At 37.5% G+C, this 24,133-nt stretch overlaps 1 protein-coding gene across 1 annotated transcript in view; it reads right to left on the bottom strand.

The window, feature by feature from the left end:
• Positions 1 to 24,132, bottom strand: part of ARSB (arylsulfatase B) — a 68,652-nt gene extending 44,520 nt beyond the window's left edge. Inside the window, exons 1-4 of the mRNA XM_026068452.1 lie at positions 23,872 to 24,132; positions 20,416 to 20,602; positions 17,755 to 17,945; positions 16,972 to 17,179 (exon numbers count right to left, since the gene is read on the bottom strand). Coding sequence (XP_025924237.1) covers positions 16,972 to 17,179; positions 17,755 to 17,945; positions 20,416 to 20,602; positions 23,872 to 24,132 — 847 coding nt within the window. The remainder of the gene's footprint in view (positions 1 to 16,971; positions 17,180 to 17,754; positions 17,946 to 20,415; positions 20,603 to 23,871) is intronic.
• Between the last annotated feature and the right edge of the window lies 1 nt (position 24,133).

Genomic DNA, 24,133 nt, shown 5'->3' with positions numbered 1-24,133 from the left:
GAACATTTCAGCTGCTTTTTGCCCATCTAGCAATAGAGCAACTTCTCCTGCATGTCTACAGTTTTTATATTTCATCCACTGTGGGCCAGATGTCTTTTTTTTTCCTTGTTAAAATTAAGTGTAGGCACATGCATTGGCTTTACACAGTGTAAACTATAACTTGATTCAGGCAACTGGTGAGATTTACATCTGTTTTTCACATCACTTTTCTTTGAGAGGAATGATTTGAGTTTTTAATCACTTGGGGCCTTAGCTATATCCAGAATATCTTGACTTGATTCACTAGCAGAAAGAAACACACACCTGTCGACATAAAGGCGTTAAAATGAAACAAAACTCTTTAGTTATTACTTACCACCCTGGACATTTTAAAAAGGGACAGCAATCACCTTAAGTATATTTCTTCCTAAGGTAACTCTCAAGCCAAACACAAACTACAAAATCAATTGAAATTCTATCTGACAATCCTCTAAACCAAAGACAAGAATAGAAGAATAAAGAAAAGAATAATATTTATAGTACTAGTTTTAAACTTCAGGAAAAAAGAGGTTAATTATTTTGTGATCTGTTGCAACAATTCTGTCTCCTACAGGCTATTTCATTCTCCTAGAGATAACATTGAAGGAAACAGGTAAGTTTGTTCAGTAGTCATCAATTAGGTGAAAAAGACATTAATCTTGCATAGGTATATTCAGCAATGTCCAGGCCTCTTCAAACAGCTAGCTCAGCTTTTGCTAAAGGCAATATGAAAAATCAAGCCAGGGGAAGATACTTGATAAGCTAACATGGTGGCACAGAAGCGCAGGTAATTAAGAGAAATGGAAGTTTATACAAATAATTTTATTCCCCTTTAATGATCTAAGCAGCATTTTTCATCAGTTTTCATAAATCTGAGTTTGTCAGCAATAGGTTATGTTTTTAAGATGAGGAAATGGCAGAGCATATACTTGCCAAATGAATATTTCCGAGTCATCTTCTATTTGTTTACTTATTTCTTTAACGTCTTTACTGGATGACAGGTAATAATGGCTAGAATAACATACAGCCAAATACAACAGGAAAGGATGTTAAGTTGGCTAAAATTGACAGAATGTGTAACATTCTTCTCCCCTTCTTTGTCGCACCAGCGCTACGTTCAAGTGAGTGATAAGAAGCACTTAAACTCAACATTTTTAATTGAACAAAAATGCTTTATGCTGAATTTGTAGTTGATGCTAAAATCTGCCATCTTCTAATTGCTCCCTTTGTCTGACTCTCTGCAATATGCCTGCAAGACACCATGGTAGTTCAGTAAGGTCACTGGCAATTTCCTCTTGGCAAGATCCAACCTTTCTCCAACATCATCATCCTTGAACCTTCTGCCACTTTTGATCGCATTTCCTGAATCCTGAAGTTGTGAAATATCTCCTCTGGCACCTATCTGGCATTACAGACCACATTCACTCCTCAAATATGCACATACAACTCTCACCAGTTTCTAAAGGGAGCTGTACATGGGAGCATGTACAACAGAAACAACTGTAGACTTCAAAGGAACAGTCAAATTGTGTATTTTGCTGTTGGTGAGCATTTGGAGTTTTGAGGGTTTTATAACTAATGTAAGTAATGATCATTCCTTTGAAAATTTAGTCTTGAACTTCCATCCTTTAGAGGTTAACTTGCTTCCTATTACATTTCTGATACTGGGAGAGAAGTAGAAGAAACCACAAAGCACTGACAGAATCCTCTGCCCAGAGATAGCATTTCACTGTTTACAGAGCTTTAGTCCTGGATGACCAAGTATTTCCCAGTACATCTGTACTTCAGAAATAAGCTAATCCTTTCATTTTCAGAAGAGTTCTTGCCTTCTTTTCTGTGCAGAAGTTCCTTATCTAATGTAGTGATATTAGAGCCATAAAGCCCGTCCACTTTATGATTCAAGCCATGCTTGCAAAAGGAGTTTGCAAGGACTCCAAGCCTACCCTCTGCTGCTCAGCATCCCCGATACCACCACCCATCAGAATTTCTCTCTTTCATATTTATTGACCAGCCTATTCACATGATCACTCATTAGTTGGCCTCAGTCCAAATCTGCATCAGCAAAGATCCACTGTTTCAGTGAAATGAGCAGGCTTATCTTAAACAAGGGTAACAGGAGAGAGAATGGTGGCATCCTGTGTGGAAAAAGAATGTAAACCGCTAGCTAGCCCTTCAGCAGGCACAGCTGGAGCCAGAGAGCACATTTGTCTCCAGCTACAAAAATGCAGTTTTTAACCTCCCCTGAGCACCATGACTACAGTCATGATTTTGTCTTCCTCATAAGGACTTCTGCTTTTCTGCATAGCCACTGTCTGACCCATATATATGGGTCCAGAACTGCCATCTTCCCCCCACTCCCAATTTGGCAAAGGAGTTACTAATACTTAAAATCAAATTTTAAGTCTTTCTCAGCATTATGGATTAAGTGACCCTTTAAATTAGCCAAGGTCTTCAGGTCCGTGTTTTCCCAAAGCCTCCCTCCTTATTTTCCTTAGGCTGCAACAAGAGGTGCTCTTCTGGCTCTGAATAAACCAATTTAAAAAGCTAATCTAATTAAAACCTCACCTATCCCAGAAGAGGTCAACAGCCCCTAAAATAGGAACAACTGCATGTGTGCTTCTTCTTATTCTGTCAGAATTATCTGGATTAAAAACAAACAAACAAACAAAAAAACCCCACTACACCTTAACTACTGAAAACATTCAAGCTACCCAAGGTCTCTTGGAGAGAATCAAATGAAGCACTATGCAGTCTCCGAATGCAGCTGAGAGTTCTCAGTGGATGCAGTGATGAGCACCTGCAGGCAGAAAGAGCCCTAACCTTTTAGTCCCACTCATGAGCAGCCAGGAGAGCATCACTGTCTACACCATTCTTTCCCGAGGCACGCATTTTTCTTTTCTTCATTTATATACTTTCCACTAGCTTTAACTTCCTAACCAACAGTAGCTTTTAGCAAGCAGTAGACCACATCTACTAGTCAAAGTGAATCCTTTGTGGTCAGTAGAGTGTAACTTTTAAAGTCTTTTAAACAAAGGCTTTGCTTCTTCAGTAGGTTGAAAGAACAGAAATAAAGCTTGGTGGCACATTTATTCGAAGTAAAATGTGATACATTCAAGTAGGAAGACACGAATTTCTATCATTTGCAGCCATAACTGCAACTATGTACAACTTCAAGAGAACAGTAAAGGAAACCTCTAACAGTACTGTTGTAAAAATCCACACTTGACAGAAAAACGTGCATAGGATGTCATTCTTAAGATTCACTTGTTACAAATGCTAATGCAATTGCAAAATATGTTACAATACTGCAGTGCAAACAGAAAGCAGATTCAGGAATGACTTAACTCTAATAAAACTGTTGTTAAAATTAGCACAATGTCAACATATTAAGTATTACATTATTAATTTGTTAAAATATCTTCTTGCAAGATATCAGAAGCAGTGTAATACTCCAATATGTATGCAATTCTTCTCAGTGATCAGTAAGAATCTTTTGCATAGTCTAAACACAGACTGTATATAATGCACTGATGTTAATAACAAAAAGCATGCACTACAGTTATGGTATTATTTCTTTTCATATGTAATTGGTTAAAGCTATTTACTTTAAAATATAAGTGTAATTATTGGTGCAGATCTCTGATTCTTCACAACCCAAGTTCAGCAGCTCTGGAATCTTACTACATAATTTAGGGTCATCTCACTTCAATGTATACAAAGCTCTGGCTATATTTTAACTTGAGAAAACACAAATAGAGGTCAAAGCTAAGAACAGGCACAGACAGCATTCCAGAAGGCAGTAATGCTCAAAGTTCAGATAAAAGGGGTGGGTGTCTCTTCTTAAAAAGAAATTTGAAGAAAGGGAGATGCAGTATAATAGAAGAGAGATATTCCAGTCATAGGAGGCATATGAAGGTATCCAGAGATGCAGAGGTTTGCAAATTCAGTATAGAAAATTAGGAGGAATGTATAGGGAAAGCAGACTTTTACTATACAGAGATTTACTATAAGACTGAGCTGCAAAGAACTTTAAAAATACAAACAAGGATCCGTACAAAAGGAGGGAAAAAATCAGCCTATTAACTGAAGCATTAGTATGAAGAGCTAAAAAGCCCACAACATACACTGCAGTAAGAGTTCTCCAAACTAGTTTTACACCAGACATTTACATGGCTGATATATGCTCACCCATGGCCAAATCTTAACAGCCATGACTAAGGTACATAATCACTTTGAAACTCTTTCTCTCTGCTTAATTTTATTAGCTGTGAAGATAGGCACTTTTCTGCCTTCTAGCCTTAACTATTTTAGATTTTCTCCAACATAAAACCCAACCTCTACAGCTCCAACCTGGTTCCATCAAAAAAATCCTTTTCTGCTTGCACAGGATATAGACAGAACTAGTACCAATGCAGCCACCTGCAAAACGTTTTGTTGTGATAATCCGTTTCTAGTTGCCTGAATACTGCAGGTTGACAGGAGATGCTGGAAGCACTGTGCCTTCCCCCGGTCCTTCAGCGCTGTGCTCCTGTTTATTTCTCTGCTTTCCTTTACCATGTTCCATGGGGACTGACATTCAAAGGTTCTCTTGGTGAGGGCTCCCCCATACCCCAGGAACCTGGAACCCAGGAACCACACGTGCCATTTCAATCTCCACCTCTATCCAACAGTTGGGAAGGCTAACATTCAATTTTTGACCCTCATCTCTAAATCTTATACTTCAGTCCAAGAGATCTTGTTTCCTTGTGTCAAACTTCATTTTATCATGGTCCAAGCTGACTTCCTTATCTATGCTACAACATCCTCTCTGCACCTGCTATTCACAGCCACCATTTAGTGTGGCAACATCCTGTCAAAAATCTAGATCAATATCATGGGTAACATCTTTAGTTCCTGCTACTTGAGCCTACACACCCAGGCATTTTCTAAGTCTCACGTCCTCCAGCTTCCTACCAACATTTTAAAGAAGCAACCTATCCATTTTTTACATCCTTCAAGATCTCCTACTATAACCTAGTCCCTTTTCTTGCTCTTTGCTTCAAGATGCATTCACCTGATCATGTCTTCACAAATACCTCCAGGGTCTCCTTTCCACCTCATAAAATTAAAGCTTGTCTTTACCTCTAAACCCTGCACATTTTCTCTCTTGCTATTTATCCAACTTGATTTCTTTCATCAATCTTCAGTCAAAGGACTTACAGAAATAATCTCACCTTTTCTCATCTTTTTCTCCACAGCCTAGTCTGCATTTCACATATGCATGGATTCTCATGCATACAACAGTATTCCCAGTCTGCAAAGCTACTGTCTTGAATTATCAAAAAAATCTAATTCTTTTAGGCACTGCCAGATACAAAAGACAATAGAGATCTGCATATTAAAAAAAATTCTTATTCTATCCTGCCAGATAAATAAGATGATTTATTATCCTTCTCTTTCAGAAGACAGCCCATACATTTTCTCAGGACAAAAGTCATGGTTTCCCTGTATTTTGCACATCACACACTAATAATCAGTGACCGGAAACAAACCTTCTCTTCTGTCTTGCTGAGTAGTTAGGCTGAATTGTCATAAAGATGAAACCACTTAGTACATAAATTTCTTAGAAACTTCTTTCCAGAAGCACGTTGAAGCAGCCACAAGTGCTTCAAAGAAAAATGCAAATCCTTACACTGATCATAGGGGGAGTCTTTTTGCAGCCCCCAGAGAAAATGATTTGTACTTCAGGGCATGAAAAGCTTAAATCCCTTCTAAATATTTCTTAGAAATATAGATGATCAAGAAAACCCAGAGGAAGAAGACCCACAGAACTAGGATATAATTTTTTTTCATTTTAAAGTCAACATATGTTTAACAGATACAGTATCATACTATTAAATACTTGCAATTTGGAGTAACTAACACTCCTGCATATTAGGGTGGGGCTTTTTCTTTTTTTTTAAACTCAAAACCTGTAAAAAGTATGAATTACTAGGCATTTAGTATATCTATATTCTAAGAGTCTGTTGGTTTTGCTCTCCTATGAATTAAGCCAGTGAAAAAAATCTTACTTTAACCCATGTTAAAGTGAGATCTTTCACAAATATAGATCTAATATCTACTGTGCATAAGAATAATACAAAGCGATAGAAAGTGAGAGAGAGAAGAATATAAATGACAATCATGTTGAGCTTTTATTTGGAAGGATTCTTAGTTTTTTCTTTAGACAGTAACCTTTACTCGCACATTCATTTGGAGCATACATTCTAATTCTGGAATAGGCATAAGCATACGGAACAGATGTACTATCTGAACTATAGTCTGTATGAACCCACAGGTATGAAAACAAATGGTAAAAAGGCAAACAGCTTCAGAACAGCTCAGCAAGGATTCCAGTAATGTTTTTCAGATGCTACTTATTCAACCAAGGCCATTCTGTAACATTTGCAGCTTCTTCCAAATTCTTAACCCAGACCAGACAATATTGCATTTTTCTTTCCTAAGTCAATTAAGGATAGTTTTTCCCTTTCTATATTCATTCATTAAAGCAAGGGCTGTGCAATATTGATATGGTAACTGTCTTGGAAAAGCAATGTTTTTAGATAAATATGAAAACTCTGTGAGCTTCCAGACAACATTAATCAGTTACAAAGGAAACCTAAAAAATGTATATATAAAATCTCAAACTTCTGTCTATTCGCATTTTTTCTGTTAAACTATGATTTATAATTCTGTATGCCAGTATTTCATTAAATGTATTTAAGTATTTCCACCATAATTTTTACATGCTATTCCACAATATTAAATCAAGTTATTCTGAGAAAACACAATGACAGTGAAAATTAAAATATTAGTCTAAGTAACAGATTTAGGATGTATTCACTTCAATGAGTGATTTCTAGCGATTTTAAAAGCACTGTTCTTTTCCTTGCATATTCAAAGTTCAAAAGTTTGGCTATATGAGGAATGTAGGTTTTTAAAGAATAAGGGCAATATACAAAAGGGATGCCGTAGCTATCTCCTTGGCTAATCTTTTATCAAGAAACTAGTTGACTGGAAGATGGAACATATTTGGTAACATCTTAAAATTTAGTACCTTTAATAGTATCTGATGATTTAATAGTACCTGATATTTTTGTAAGTTCATGCCAGTAGTCTAAAACAATCTACAGAACAAGGAAGAAATACTTAAATGTGTGAATGAAGCATGAGTAAAGAAAAAGAGAGAAAGCTTTTTCAGCCTAAAGCTTCTCTAAGCTTTTCCCACCATTTCTGTCATTATGCTAGGAGACAGTCTCCCACAGAAAGTGAAAGATATTTTAACATTTGGGTACTTAAGATGGGCAATCAAGGAAACTGATAGAAATCCAGAGCCACCCCAGCACCCAACAGGTCCTAGCAAAATAGGGAAGAAGCAAATTCCTTCCCTCTCCTCAAGTTACTGAGGCATTTCCACTGTGCAAAAACTGAGCTCAACAAACACTCGAGACACAGCCCCACTCCAAAGCAAAGAGGTATGGAAACTGAGTCAAAGATCAGAGTTGCCAAAACCAGCAAGGTTCTAAAAAATAAAATAAAATAAAATGGACTTTAAAATGATGAAAGTTTAAAAACAAACTCAGACTTTTGGGGACCTTTCTCCTTTTCTTGTTATGCTACTGCATTCTGGGCTTTTTGAGAAAAGCCTCAACATACCAACCACAAAGAACCTTGTAAAGAAAAAAAAAAAAAAAGTAAAGATCCTTACCTGTTCGCATCAGTTTGAGAGTATCATATTAGAAAACTAAGAAAAGCAGATGATGTTAGGAGACTTTAGAATAAATTGTAAATGACAACAGAAAAGCACTTTTCTTCTAATCCTGAATCTCATAGCATCTAAAATGACCCTACTATAGTGCTACTGTCAGCCAAGCAGCACAATTCCTACTAGAGAGGAGGAATTATGGGGGATGATGGATTGAGGACATCTTTCCAACCATTTTTGTCTCACTAACCCAAAACAATATGAATCTCTGAAATGGATGTCTAAAGACGTTGCTTCTTTCTCTCATTTGATAATTCTGTATTTGTTTCATAATATTGAGTTTTTTATTTGTTCTATTTGATCTTCTAACATGGCATTCTAAAAATCAAATGTAATTCAACCTTAAATACTAGTGACTATACTTCCTTTAACAATTTTATGTATTTTATGATTGTGTTCAGTTAATGTTCTGAGTTACAAGAAGTTGTCAGTTTGAAGCCTTTTCCACGTAACCTTGACTCCTTCTTGGTTAAATATTTAGACAGGTCTCAAGAGACACAAGGTGAGCTAAAGGCATTTTGTTATCCTGCTAAGCTACTACAGATTCCCCTCTTCTGCTTGATGACATAAGTTTGTCAATGTTCCTTTCAGAAATAATTGGGCCACATACAGCTCATATCGCTAAACAGAATATTAGTATTTTTGTATCGAAATCCAAGGACATTCTGAAAACCAGATCTTACAGGAAGGCATCGTCCAACTAGGGCCTTGCAGGTTAGGTCCACTTTCCCTCCTTCCCCTGAGTATATCCATCAATTATGCTCCCTCTTCACTGAAAGGAACAAAAAACAACCAACTGCCAAAACTGCAGGATGTCTCCTTCTACCTGCTACAGTCAGCACAGAGAACTGAATTACTGCTGCTGCTGCCAAGGGGGGGACAACTGAAAACAAGGTCACAGCCCAGATGCCTGGATCACACAGCAGCATCAGGTCAGCTTTCTTCCTCCGTAGCACTAGTAGTCAGCCTCCCCCTTCTCTTGTCCCTACCTCTAAAAAACTGTTTTCTGCTTTAGATTCATGTTAGACGAAGATTTAAAACCTTTCAGGTTTTGATACTGCTAATACCAGGTAACCAGTAGCACTACATCAGCTGAAACAAAATAAAATCCTATGTAGACTAATTACATAACTGTATATTAAGGTAGAGACCAGCTCTTGCAGCTAAATATTCTACTATTATCCTTTGAGAAAAAGAGCAGGAATAAGATGGCATATCCAATTCACCAACAGTTTAATTCTGTAAACATTTGTTCTGTGTTACATATCCAGCATTCCTTTGCAGGATTGGGGCTTTACAAGCAAACATGTTCTTATATCTAAGCAGATCCATACGGAGGTCAGTGTGAGGGTTCATCCACACTGAAGCAGGACTGGGAAGTATATTACAAGTAACTGTGAAATTATTTCATGTGTGACTTACAAAGTTTAAGAAGCACATTTAGCAATGTCAGTGTCTCAGTATTACTGAAAACATAGTATGCCAATGGAGCGACTCGCTTTACCTACAAGATTTCCATAAAGCAAATATCCGAGATTCTCAACTTAAAGAAAGAAACCACAAGCAACATGCAAACAACCTTAGACAAAGACACAGGATGGGAAAAAGAGAATCCTGGGCAGGGGGGGGATGACGATAACAAAAAACAAACAAAAAAAACCCCAAAACATATCCCCACACCTTTCTTGCTTCTCCCTGTTTCTGAAGGGAAGACTATATTCTAAAGAATAGCCAAACTGCAGCAGGCTACATGGGGTGCTGACACCTCTTTTCTATAATGCAAAATGCTGTGCTTTATATGATTTTGTTTTTCATACCATTGAACTATTGAATGCCTCCCCAATTTCATGGTAACAAAAAGCAAAGAAGGAGAACTACAAGCAACATTGATATTGATACAACACTTAAAAAAAAAAAAAATCCTGTTTAACAGACATGATACCGGTAAATACTATTTTAATATGTATTTATTTAAAAATGAAGTGATGCATAAAAGCACGAGTCAAGTCTAAATGCAGGATTCTGGTACACAAAGTTTGGATGAAACACTACAAACAGCTGCCAATATCAACAGTATAAGCATGCAGTTTAGTTTTCTTTAATCTTTTTAATTTTGTGGGTGAATTTAGTATTTATGAAAGAGAATTAAATAGCACTGACTAGTGCCAGACACAATATGAGCAAGCACTAGACAGCTTCAACGCACAGCTTTGTAAATGCATCTCGTTTTTGACCTCCAACATTCTTGCTGAAAGTCTAGGTCACAGAACAGGACTTCAGAGCCTTTCCTTTGTGTGATTTAAGCTCATGATTGTGACTCAGAGTTAAACAGAGAGCACTGTCAATAACAGTGGTAAAGGATCACATTTGGGGAAAATTTCTCCCCTCTGATCTTCACAGCATGAATAATGCTTATTCTGTACATGTTCCAAGTACGGAACTCCCATTGAGGTTTCATAAAAAAAAGTACAGAATACACAGCAGAGATCTACACTGCGGATAAGCTACTCACAGCATGAATTAGAGAATAACTTTGCCCTTAATTTGAACTCAAGTTCTTCCCCACACTGCATTTGAAAGATCCATTTGTTGCTGTATTTTCCAATTGTCCTACAAATGTGGCAGAAATGTAAGCACGCTCCCCCTGATGGCTAACAGGAAACATACATTTCCAATGAAATGCACCAAAATGGTTTGGCTGAGATGAGTTGATGAAAAACCATCTGTTCAGCATGAAGTTGTATACCCTCAGTGTAAAGAGTAATCTTGATGGCTCAATATAAGCAGGAGGAAAGTCACACAGAAAATATATGTCTTTATAGTGCTTATGCAGTATTATAATTTCAGTGCTTAATATGGATTTTTTGTGTGATAGAAGAACTACTGAAAGCCTTTCTACTGGAGGCACAATAAACAGAAAACCACACCTTCTCCTATATAATTTTGCTCATGTAATTTTCGTTGTCCTTAATACACAGCACAGGGCTTTTATTTTCCATCAAAGGAACATAATACTTCTACTGCATCAGAGTACCATGCTTTTACTGAGTTGTGCGCAGATAAACCAGTTTGTAAGTTTTTGTGACTCACTGGAACTGTCTGTTTATTATTCTGACTTTTCTAAAGTGGGAAAAGAGAGTAAAATTGATCTCATGGAAAAAATGCATTTGATGCATACAAAATTCCAATAGCTACAAATCTAGCTCCAGAACAGCTGTGTGCACAATGAACTTTTTTATCCTATTCAATCCTTTTTTTTTTTTTTTTTTCCCTCCTTCCTCCCCAGTACAGCTTTACTGGTAGAAGCAAACCTAGTGCACACAGTTCAGGCGACCACTTTCATTGTAAGCGATCTCAGGAATTAAACAGGTCTCAGTAGTTACAGACCCTGCTGTGTCAGGTCTACCCTCCCATTCATCATCACTAAATATAAAAGCAACATAGCGGGAAATTTTAACCTAAAAAACCCACATGTAAATAACCTTATAAACTTTTCATATGCCTTCAGTAAGCAAGTTAAATAAGACATAATTGAGAAAACTTTGGACTTCTCCCTATGCCAGGGCACTGAACCATAGCCCTGAAATGGGTGTAGAAGAATCTGATATATAGCTTAATGGTTTCTTAAACACTATTATTGAGGATATAAACTAGTACAGTTTAATAGCAATCATAGTATAATACAAGTTTTCGACAGCTGTGCAAAATTATTAAATGCCATTACCATGTAAAATGAACTGTTTTCAGCATTCTTCATTACCTTTCAGTCTGAGAAAGAATTTGCCAGGATAACTATTGGTATACTTCAATCAAAGCACTAAACAAATATGGCTAGTCTGCGACTCTGGGCAAAATTCATTTCTCAATTTCATTTACAACTGAATTTCACTTTAAGTACCGGCATTTGCTCGAAACAGAAAAAAAAAAATTCAGGATTCCACTTATGTTGGAATTTTAAATACATAGCAAAAAGATATATATATATTTTTAGATTTCCACAGGATTAAAAAACACAAAAAAATAGAGATATATCTCTCTCTACCGACTGTCAGTATCTTCTCAGTTTTCATTCTGAAATTAATTTTCATCAAAAGGTAACACTTCTGAACTTTTGCTTTTTATAATATATTTTTATAAAAATAGTCTAGCTCTTTCATTACTCTTATCTGTATCTTAAGGTATCAATTCAGATGTCCTGTGTAACACACAACACTACTGCAGAGATGACATTCTTTTATTTCTAAAAATATTTATTCTCATTACCCACACTTTAAATGGAAAAAATGTGTAAGAGAGACTAAAAGCCAAAACTGGAATATGAAACACCAAATATATGCACCTTTCCTTATTTATAATTGACATGCAATCATTCTGATCAATGCAGATACAGTGAACAAGTGCACATTTTGCCGTTACAGTAAGCTTAAATGATCAAGATAGAAAAGTAATATTTGGAAGTTTACAAACTCAAACAACTCGCTTGACTGAAGATGTTTTCAGCTAAGACACCTGTGCTTATTTCCTCTTTAGGAAACAGTAGCTGCTCGGGCACTCTCCTTGCTCACAATGCACCGAGTCTTTTAGAATTTCCTGATTGGACTCATTAAAGCAGCTCTTCAAATCTATAATTGAGCAGGTTTACTCTACATTGGTGCCTGACAGCATACATTCCAAATTAGCTCTTCTAACAAGATCAGATACTAAGTGCCATAGCCAATCTGTCCTTCTGTTAGCTCAAACAATCTGGAGTTAAAAGTCTCTCTGAAGTCTCTTACCAGTAAAAGAGAAAAAGCAGAAGTTTATTCAAGAGCAAAGGCATTAGGAAAAAGATAAAAACAGCCCTCAAGGAACCAGTGAAGGGCACTGTAGGCCATCCTTTAAGTCAGACCCCCAATTTCTACCAAAACATAGAAGTTGGAAACAAGCGGGGAAAAAAAAAAAAAAAGTATTTTATCAGACAAGAGCTGCAATGTGCTGGACTGAAAGAGACTGAGAAGTCTTTATTAGGAAAAAGATAATATAAAGTTTCAGAAAATATCTAGGTGTGGGGAAGAGAGAGAGAGAGAGAGCGTGAGAGAGATTGATGTATAAACATCAATAATTATGTCCGAGACAATTTATGCTCTTATTAATCATAATCCTAATATGATAAAAAGACCAACTTTTGGAATGAAAACAGTCATCCCTGTCACATGCTCCATTATGAACAGGATTTATGTGGTTTCCTCTTAACAATGTAAACCAAGGTTTGGAGAGAAAAATTCCATACATTTTACCTTTCAAAGCCCTCTTATGGCAATTAACAGATACTACAGTGCTAATCCACATTTAAGAATTAACATACATACTGAAAGAAAGACTGGTAAGGAAAAAGAAAATTACAGACGCAGCCAAAATGACAAACTACTTTATTTTTTAAGGATATTAAAAAAATGAAAGTTAAATAAAAGAAAGGGTATTAATTTTAAACACAGAACTGAAATCAGGTCAGACTCTTTTGCTCTAATGATGGCAAGTTTCCATCCATATTACTTGTAATATGTTGCAACAACTATAAACACATGCTACACAGCAAATCCCCACTTCTAACCTCAAACCATAGGTCTATATTTGAAACAAGGCTTGGACTCCAAGCCAATGTTAATAATGCTGAGCTAAATTTGTACTACTTCAATGCTTATTATGTCCTCTGGTTATTTTAAATCAAGGTCCTCTTCAAGAAAGTTATAGTTACGTTGTCTTATATTTTCCAAAAGGAAAAATAAACCCTATGTCTCATTCTTTTTGATTTCAAATGGACAAAAGTCCATGTATACCCAAGATATTGCTGCATCCATTGTATCTGCTTCACTTAACAGACAATGGCTTCATTCTCACCGCTAATTTCATTAGTATAGAAGCACTCGTATCTGAAGTATAAAAGCTGCTCTATAAAAGCAAATTCTATTTGCCATTGCGCCAGTAAATAATTTTCAAGCTAGTGCCTGATACACAAACATAACACTACATACCTTTGAACTGTCTAATCTTTTTTTCTTATTTACCCATATGAATAGCTTGCATGTCTGTACAAAATACAAAAAGACACCAGAGATGTTGATTTACATGACATACTGATGGAGTCAGACTTTACTAACGACCAGATTACTTCATTCTTGGCCCAACATTTCCATTAGGCCACTAGGTCCATTAGGACTTGGAGTTCTTATACACATTTTACAATGTCCTTTCAAAATGTGTAGTAGTTCTATTTGCCAGCTGGCATGTTTTCAAGGGAAGCCTAGTTAGGCCACAACATACACAAGTAGGAAGAAACATTAAAGAGTTTAATAAAAAGAAATCTACCATGAGAGTAAAGATTAATCATGTTCTAGAACATTTCAATGAGCATCCACTAAAAAGAGGTCTTTAATTTTGGTGTATGGTATTTAATAGTGGAGGAATCAACAGGAAGACTGGGTGCTTGTTGCAGTTTTACTCGTTGGTATAGCAAGCAAAAGCAAATCACTGTAAAATTTTTTTATAAATTTTGAAGCAGTGAGAGGCAAACACCCAAGTGTGAACTTTGGCCAAAACTAGACAGGGAATAGTAATGAATTTAGTAAAATTCCATTCTGCAAACGTAGGGTCTTCATCTCTCTTTCCTCTACACCTTTCCAACACTACAATTATCAAACTACATAGGTTTATAACAAAACAGAGAGCTTTTATGATTCTGAGTCTGTAACTACTATGCTGGGGAGACACAGATTCTGTTCATTAAAGCTGAGGATATTAAACTTCTCTAGATTCTCTGTTGCAGTCTTCATTTAAATTCTTAAACTGATCTTACTGATTCTTAACTCCACAACATGGGAAGAGCTACATTGAAGAGAGTTCCTAATCCGATAGGAAAATTTGCCTCTTTTGTCAAACCAAGCAAGAGGAGGGTCTGCAGGTTCTACTAGGGTGCCTGGGGCTGGGAGGCAGGGCACAGCTTCCCCAAGGCGGCATACTTTCAAGGGCTGAAAAAAATTTAAGAGGTATGCCAGAAGACAACTGGGGAAAAAGGAGAAGAAAAAAAAAAAAATCTATCCTTGGCATGAAGTAAGCAGCAGAAGGTAAGGTGCAGAACAACTGAGACACAGAAGGGAAGGCCTATTTTCATTATACATACCAAGGAAGACTGGAAAGACCTAGTTTTAGGATATACAGGAGTGTGAGTTTTACAACAAAAACTTAAATCATCTCAAGCAAGAGTGTAGACCTAATTCCCACACTCATTACTTTAGGTAATACGATACTATAACTTCATACCCATATTCTAACTGCCAGTGCATACCAACACTCTCAATTACAAAGCACTTGAAAGCTGTGCAAATAACTTTGCAGAGGGACCTCATACAGCACCACTCTCTCCACAAGACACCAAATCGTAGACCCTCTGGTGTTTCTTTTCAACCCAATTTCTAATGCCCATTTTGAAACACACAATCTGAAAAAGCTATGAATATAATATAGAAAAGCTGAATAGATTTTATGCTTTTTTTTCCCCTTCAAATACTTAATGGTTTCAACATTTGTTTTCTGGAAACCAGGTCTTTAATGCATACAATGTTTTCTGCCTGTAGAGAAGAGTTGCGTGAAGTGAAGTGAGAAGACTGGAAAAAATGAATCACTGCTTTGTGATCTGCCTGATCTAGGCCCAATTTCCTTGCATTTCAATCATATTAAATTCCACTCCTGGCAGTTTAAAATGTCAATTAACTCAACACAAGTCCCATTAGATAGGACAGACACTGGATTCTCCTGACTGCCTGACTCTTCTTGAAATGTGTGTAACTGATTATATAGATAACTACTGTTAAAAGCAGGGTATACTGTAACTGTTTGAAAGAACCAATGTTTTGTAAACAAAAAATAAACTTGTCTTTTTAATCAAGTGATAATCTGCGCTTCCAACTCAGATGTCTTTAGTTTTACTCCATAATATACTGAACAAACGTTACTGAAATAACTACACCAGGACCACATCAGCAAAGACTGGAATTTTTCCATATGGAATAAGTATTGCTATAATTTTCCATATGGCTTTGCTTACTTTCAGTTCTAAATATGAAAACATCATAAACAAAAACAGGCACTTTCATAGAACAGTTATCAAAACCCGTTAGAATCAAAACTGGAACACCAGCATAACACCACAAGGCAAACAGGCTTGGATTTAAAATAAAATTCCAAAGGCTATACAAAGCAGCTGGCAAATTCAAAGTACATCATTGCATTTTCATCAAAACTTTTTTTTTTTTTTTAAAGTGTTCACAGAAAATGGATTTGCCATTTTGACAGCCCTAATAGCCAAGCCTGGACAAAAGAGCAATTGTCAGCTTTGGAAGRTTATTTCCCACTCCAAGCCAAACAAGAACAATTATTTTCCTGAATTCTAGCCAAGTAGCTGTACTTTGAAGAGGTTCTGTTTCATTCCTAATTTGGAAACAAAGGAGATTGCTTTATAATGTATTATCTGCATTATTCTAATAATCTAGAAACTGGATTAGGTTTCCACTGTGCTAATATATACACAAACTTAGACTGTAATTTGGCAACCTGGACTGTATCATCAAATATTAAACTTGTTATTAATAGGCCTTTGCTTCCTGAGGGTAAGGTGCCAGTGAAATATCACAAGCAAGACAAATTACATATTACATGTAAGCAAGAGAAAAAGCTTGGGTTTTAAAGTCCTTGCTGCATGGCAATTTGTCTCTCGTACAACATGAGGCAATTTATAGGCTTATCAGACAGCTACCTATAGCTCAGTACAAACAAATTTGGTAGATGTGTTTCAGTAAGGGTTCATTCCTGACAGATACTCAGTGACTACAATGGCAAGTAAGATGCCCCCAACTTCACCACTGTTCTCAAAGCTTTTACAAATGCTGTTTTTACTCTAATAGGAGTATCCTCCATATCCACAGACACTCCTTCAGAGTTGTTTTACTCATACTTAAGACAGCCACAGAAGTGAGGGGGAGAGAAACTGTTCCTTATGGAATAAAGTTCTGTTTTATTTTCATCAGCCTTTTGTGGTTACAAAATATATTGAGGAAAAACAGAGGGGTGAGCACCCTCTGCATTCAGCTGGTTGGACACTCTATCAAAGGTATTACTAGAAAAATATTTAAACTTACCAGTAGAGAAAACAAAAACTGTGTTATTCCAAAGATTGTATCTTTTCAGAGCATCAGTAAGGTTTCCTACAGCTTCATCCATAAGAGCCACCATTCCTGAATAATGGCGCCTCTTTTCATCTTTAATGGAGAAATACGGTTTCATGTATTCCTCAGGGACCTCAAGAGGTTCATGGACAGACTGAAAAGCAAGGTAGAGAAAAAGGGGCTGGGGTGGAAGGGACAGAATGTAAATTAGTTGAATGTAAAGCATTAAATGCAAAAGTTACTACAGCGAAAGCAGCCATCATTCAGCAAAAGGTATAGGAACTGTGTTTTCATTTCTTCTAGACTTCTCTCTCCTAGTCCCTAAGTATAAACTACTCAGACTCTGATAAACAATTTATGCAAAGCTGTGAAAAACATCAGGTGTATCTTTTCTTCATAATCACAGTTAAGAGAGCTTATTTCTGTGACTCTTCTCCCACTAAACTTTCTATTCTCTTTTTAGGAGACCAAGCTACATGCTAAATCGTTTCTATAAACTCATTTGCCACGACCTGTGTTAATAAAAATCAAACGAAGAAGGGTAGCAGGCCAGGGTTGTGCAGCCAAAATGCATTCTGACAGGAGGCAAGGCAAGTTTTGTGAGCACTAGTTCTCACATTTAGTTGTCCTCTGTCCTCCAGAAAAGCCTCAATTTACAGCACAAGCATAGGTCTCTGCATTAATATTTCATTAACATTATTCTAAATATTCTTTAGTGTTAAAGTTATCAAATAAAGTGACAGCTGCTGACTGTACCTTCTCAGTGTTATGATTGGCTATCAGATCTATAGCTCTTTCTGTGAATAAATTAGTGGAGTACATGTTTTTATAGCTAGTTACAACTTCTTCTCCATCCCGAAAGTCCAGAGCACAGCGTGTTACATTCTTTGCTTTGATGAGCACACAACGGTCATGAGAGTAGTAATCCTCACTCCCCAGAAGATAGCCTAGAACAGGAAAAGATCACAAATAAACAGACCAACATAGCATCATACAAACAGGTACATCAGGAACGAACTGTCAAAGACAAATGTCAAAGATTTAGTGGTTTTTAACCAAAACACTCCTCCACCATTTGATGCTCTATAGTGACATCCCTGCACAAGACTCAGTAGCTCAATATTCAACACTTCTTAGCCTTTTAATTGCTAATACAAACAGTAATTTCAAAACATATAAAACATTTTGAAAGTTAATGACTATGTCCATAACTTTATATCAAAGACATTAGCATTAAAGTAATGCACTCATAGCAAGGGCAATGACCTGTCCAGGTACTATTATGATTTTTAGCTGGTATGATTTTGCATATTTGCCTTTTCACAAAAGACTTCTCTATTAGAAAGTCTGAAGTTATTATTTTGTTTGCCTTTATTCAGCAACATCAAAGTATGGACTATTTTTCATGTCAGCTGTGAGGCAATTTCTGATCTGCTGCTGACACCAACTGGTGAAAAGAGACAATATTATTTAAAGATCTCCAAAACAAACAGACTAGGCAAAAATTCTAGTAAAGATTTGCTCTATCAATGCCCATTCTATTAAGCCTTGAGTACCTTTGCTTTTTACTGACCAGAAACAAAATTCCTCAAAACCCTTAGAATCTTAGTAATTATTAATTTTAAAATTAGATTTCACATTTTATCCTTCTCAAATACCCTGAAAAAACAGCTGAATCCCACAAAATTATATTCTGAAGTTCTGCAAAACCAAACTAAAACTAGGGACAAAACACCAAAATAGAGGAACTTTATTTGAATTTTTATTCAGCAACTTGAAGTACAGTTGCTTGTGCAACAAAATATGTACAGAAAGAAAGAAGTAATATTTGAAATACACTTCTTATACAGAAAAAATGGCTTTTCTTTCAAACCATAGTGATTCTGTGTGCAGACTACCTACATCAACATACTCAGTTAGACACAAGTTGTATTTTTCCTATTTTGAGTGCCCACTGGGAAACATACTGTGTCAAGTCTGCTGAAGAACCAAATGTCCCTAATTGCAAACAATTCCTACTGGAATTATGTGAACATAACAGGATATTAAACCACTACATCCTATGAAAAATAATTCCCTCAGTGTCATGCTGAGCACCCAATTGCCATGCTGACTTAGCCTAGGCCCCTGTATTAAGAGTCTGCTCACTCCCAGGGTGAGATTTCATGATCAGCTTAAGCTGATCTCAGTCTACACTGCCAAAAAGAGCACAGTCTCTTTTGAAGGGATGGGAGCATGCAGCCAAAGAGGGCAGGGGCATACACCCTTCAGCAACAACGCATGTGCATTAACTTAATTAAGTCATGAACCCAGAGTCCCAAGCTCCCTCAAGAGTCAAAAAGACATAATCAAAGGGAACACTTCTTCCCACCTAAAATTTGAATCTCTACTATCTATAAAGGGAACATAGTGTAACCAGGCTCCTCATCTAAATACCTGAAATTAGACAAGAGGAATGTGGGCCTCAGTAAGCATAGTTTAAATTTCTCTGTATCTTAGTTTATCAGCTGTAAAACTGGGCAGCAGTACTATCAACATTTTACAAAATTATTTTGAAGATATTGAACTGTTTTGAAATATTCCATTCAATGAAAGCATCCTGAAAACAACCAAGTGGGGATTAACAACTTTATATTCAGTACCAAGTGGGAAGAGAAGCCTTACAGACTGATTCACATAACATCTGTGATACTTGTGCAAAACTATTAGACCTCCAGGCAATACTGGGGCAGGAGCACTGAGAGAGGAAAAATAAATCATATGGAGTTACAAGTTGCTTTGTAACGCACTCACACTTGGACAATCTAATTCTGACATTTTTTTGACCCGAGCGCTTGACTTCACAACTTGGAGTTCTTGTAACATGCTTTTTGGATGCCGCTTTATAGAGGTTCTTACATCACCTTCTTTGTCACAGGCTCTGGGAAAGCAGTTTAAAAGAAATGATGCTCTATTACCAAAGCCTGAACACAGCATGGTATAAAGTGTATTTCTCTTTCTCTTTTAAAAAGATCAGCTTTTTAGAAGTATTTTATTATTTGCAGGGCAAGTAATGTCTACTGTCTGATCTAATGCAAAAGTTCAGTTTAAAGATGCCTCTAGAAAACATACTGATGATACACCTTGAATTTCCTAAACATCAAGGAACCAAATTAAATGTGGATCTTAAAAAGAGAAATACTTCCTTTGCTAAATGCAATAACTATGTCATTTTCTTTAATAAATCTTAAGGCTTTGGCATGCATTTAAGGTGTTACCTTATTTTAAAAAGTTATACAGTTGTACCTTGGAAACAGGCATGCTCAAGTATTGATTTAAGGATACACTAACAGTAAATCTACTATTCTCAGAAGAATCAAGCAGTTTCTCCTTATTTTTAACACTATTTGTATTATCCACATTAAATCTAACCATTACCAAAGTAAGTATCAAATCCTCTCCGGGTTGGAAGGCATTCTTTTCTGTACATCCCTAAATGCCACTTCCCCACCATGTGGGTAACATATCCTGCCTCTTTAAGTAGCTCTGGGAGGAGTTTCTCATCCAGGGGGAGACAGCTGGGTTGGCATGGCCAAATTATTTGGTGTTGTAAACCTGTGTGGATCTAGTAGGAAAAAGAAGGAACAGATATTAGTTACAATTTAATGACACATTCAGGTAGGCAACATTATAAGCAGGTGCAAAAAGAAACAAAATGGCAGAGCAAGCTAGCATTAGTTTTAGAACCTCCTGTTTTCACCACTGTACCACAGAGGAGGTATAGGAAGCCAAGGGCAGAGGGCAGGGGGAGTATGGAGGAAGATAATGAAATAGTACTGCAGGTGCTAACATGGAGATCTTTCCAGGCATAAATTAAGCATAATGAAAAACAAAATCTTTTATGTTTTCATCTAAAAATCTGACAGGTGGCAACCACCATTACAGTCTGTTTGAAGACTAGGGGAACATCTCAGCATGGAATGAGAAATTTCACGTAGCGCTAGACACAGGCAAAAAAAGAGCCTTGCTGGTGAAGCTGCAGAACTTTTGTCTGTATCTGAGAACAGTCACTGGATGAAAGGGTGATAAAGGCCAGGAAAGCAGATTTTTGCACTACTGTTCTAAATGGACATGATATAGTCACATATTTATATATGTATTTACATACTTAAAGTGAACATGAGCACTTTTAGAATAAGTATTTGAATACTGGGGATAAAGCAAGTTTTAGATACAGCCTAGATCTGACTTGTAATAGCTCCACATAAGTTTCCAGTCTTAAAAAGTGACTTATTGTACATCTTTACAAAAGTGTTACTGATACGATACTCCAAGCAGTGCATTTTGCTTGATGCAAGAAATACTTCAGCTACTGTGTACTATAAACTTACTTTTGTCAACTCCCCGATCTCCTCCCCAAAAAACAAAAAAATCACCCTAAACCTAGGACAGAAAACAGACATACAGGTTTAAATATCTTATTTATTTAATAAATATTTCCAGTAATCAGTTTCTTTCAAAGCACAAAATTTCCAGGATCCCCTGGCCCACAAGACAGCTGATTCTGTAACTACACTAAGCACTTCAATCTAGCAAGCCACATGTTAACTTTAGCAGCATCACTTAGCATCGCTTTGAATTCACTTTTAAACTAAATGAGCCCTGATCTTAACTGAGTGGGTAAGTAGGCCCTCACAAAGTTAACAAGTTCTTAATTTTCTCCCAAATTGGAGTTGGGGAAAAAAAAGAAAGAAAAAATCTTAAAAAAAGTTACAAAAATATTTTTAATACAGTGAAGGACACAAGCTAACAAAGCATTGTAACTTCTTCCAGTGTCTCTAGAAGGCAAAAAATTAAGGAGAGGAGAATAAGAGGAAAATCTATAGTTTTCATAAATCAATACCTTTGCTCTTCTTTGTTCATTTAGAGCAAGATGCTTATCAAAATTCCAGCTTTGGAGAGGGCCAGATTTACGTTACTTTCTTAAACCTCAGAGCAAATATTAATCATATCAAACATAAAACAAAACAAAATCGTGGACATCTGCTACATAATTATTTCCTGCACAGAATCTCTCCTCAATTTTATATAAAATTACTTCCATTTTCTAATATTATTTTACTTGTTTGTAACAAGGTCAACACTAAATGATTAAATTATCAAGTCAGATGCATACCATGAATTTAAATCAAGACCGATCCATGAACATTTCCAAATTCCACTTTTAAGAGCAGTGCAGAACCTCCAGTTAATAATGAACCATTTCTAGACAGGCAGGTTAGAGTACAAATTGTATTCTAGAAATAGTCAAAATAAAGTAAAGTATTATTTTAGGTTATTTACATAAAAAATTTAAGAGAGTTGGGAAAAAAAATCAACTATATCTTCCTATTCTATATTATCGACTCTTGAGGTTTCTACGAACAGAATGAAAGTTGCTACAGAAGGGTGTCATCTAGAATGGTCTTTCTGAGAGAACAAGAGATAACATATCCAGTTGTACAGGAAGCCATTTATTTTCAGTCTGAACGGTTTCCTTGACAAATCACTACGATTAACACACACATGTAGGATTTTCTGAGCTAGAGGAGAAGTTTCAGATACACACTTAATGCTTTGTCAGTTCCTTCTTTCTGTCCTTGCTATATTTTTTCCTTCCCTGTTTTTGCCAGAGTTGTTATAAAAAGGAGAGGGGAAGCAAGAGAATAAGAAAGTACAGCAGTGTGATGAAGTCTGATTCTTATAGCTGTGCAACTGAAAAAAAAATTGGAAAATTGAGAGTATAGACTACAAAGCAGCTAGATACCAGACTGAGGTGCAGCCTGTCTACGCTCCATCAAGGGGCCAATGGAGATGCATGCCTATGGTAGCGTATAAAGCATATACAGGTTAGGACATATTCAAATATTGCACTTGAAAATAAGTTGCATAAACTGGACACACATTGCTGCTTATGGCTGGATCTTACATGCCTAGTCAATTAAGTGCCTACCAGAAGATGACAATATCAGAGATATTGTTCTAAAGACACTACCATGCCTTATCTGAACTGAAGTGTATAGACACCTCTACTTTTCTGAAGCAAAATGTCTTGCAACAGACCCACATTTAGTCAACTTTTAAGCTAGCAAACAAAAAAAGTGAAATAAAGATGGTTTATTTGCATGTAAATACACCTCATCTTCATAAATACAAAGAGCCTTCTTCCAAATATTTCTTTAAGTGAGATAAAAGGCCAAGCTACATATAGTATTAATAACAAACAGTAGGAAAAAGCTCCGTCAATGAGCTGTTAACGCAGTATGTTTTATTTAAACCTTTCAGAGTACAGGACCAGGAAGACCAGAGAAAAGCCTATGAATTAAGTGTGTGAGAAGTCAGGAGTCATGTGACAAGCAGTTATTTCAAACCTTCCCTAACGAAAAGCACATCGGATGCATTCCCGAATAACCCGCGGCTTTACACCTTTTTGCGGCTGAATTTTTACTTGGGGGGAGGGGGGGACTCATCTGGGACCCCCCTCAAGGGTCCCTCACGCCACTCTCCCCCAGCGCATGGCGCCGCATACCGCACTGTATGAGGCTTCGTACAAACCTGAAGCTTCAGGACTTGCAGCTTTCCGCTGCGGGACGCGCTAAGACCAGGAGCTGCAGGTAGCCCCCCCGCGGGCAGCACAGCCCTGGGGAAGGCGCTCACAAGCGCTCAGTCATTCCGCAGACCGCGTCCGGCTTTCAGAGCCACCGCGCGGTCCGCGCTCACCCCCGCCGCCGGGTCCCCAGCGCCCCCGCGAAGGCGCAGGCGCAGCCTCGCCTCGGCGGCCCGCGGCGGCCGTTAGGCGCGGCCGTTGGGCGCCCTCGGCGTGGCCGCGCTCGCGCCCCCCCCCCCGCGCCCTACCTGGTAGCGCCCGCTGAGGAGCTGGCTGCGGGACGGCGTGCACAGCGGCTGCGTGTAGTATCGCTCCAGCCGCACGCCGCCCGCCCCCAGCGCGTCCAGCCGCGGCGTGCGGATGGCCGAGCCGTGCCAGCCCACGTCGCCCCAGCCCAGGTCGTCGGCCAGCACCACCACTAGATGCGGGGGCGGCCGCCGCGCCGCTGCCAGCCGCAGCAGGCACCAGAGCAGGCAGAAGCGCCGCCAGCCGCCCGCCCGCCGCGCCATC

Source organism: Apteryx rowi, unplaced genomic scaffold (assembly GCF_003343035.1).
Source record: "Apteryx rowi isolate R43461 unplaced genomic scaffold, aptRow1 scaffold_1049, whole genome shotgun sequence".
In the NCBI taxonomy this organism is placed as follows: Eukaryota; Metazoa; Chordata; class Aves; order Apterygiformes; family Apterygidae; genus Apteryx; species Apteryx rowi.
Note: the sequence above shows the minus strand (reverse complement) of the source record. Positions and strands in the feature narration are given on the sequence as shown.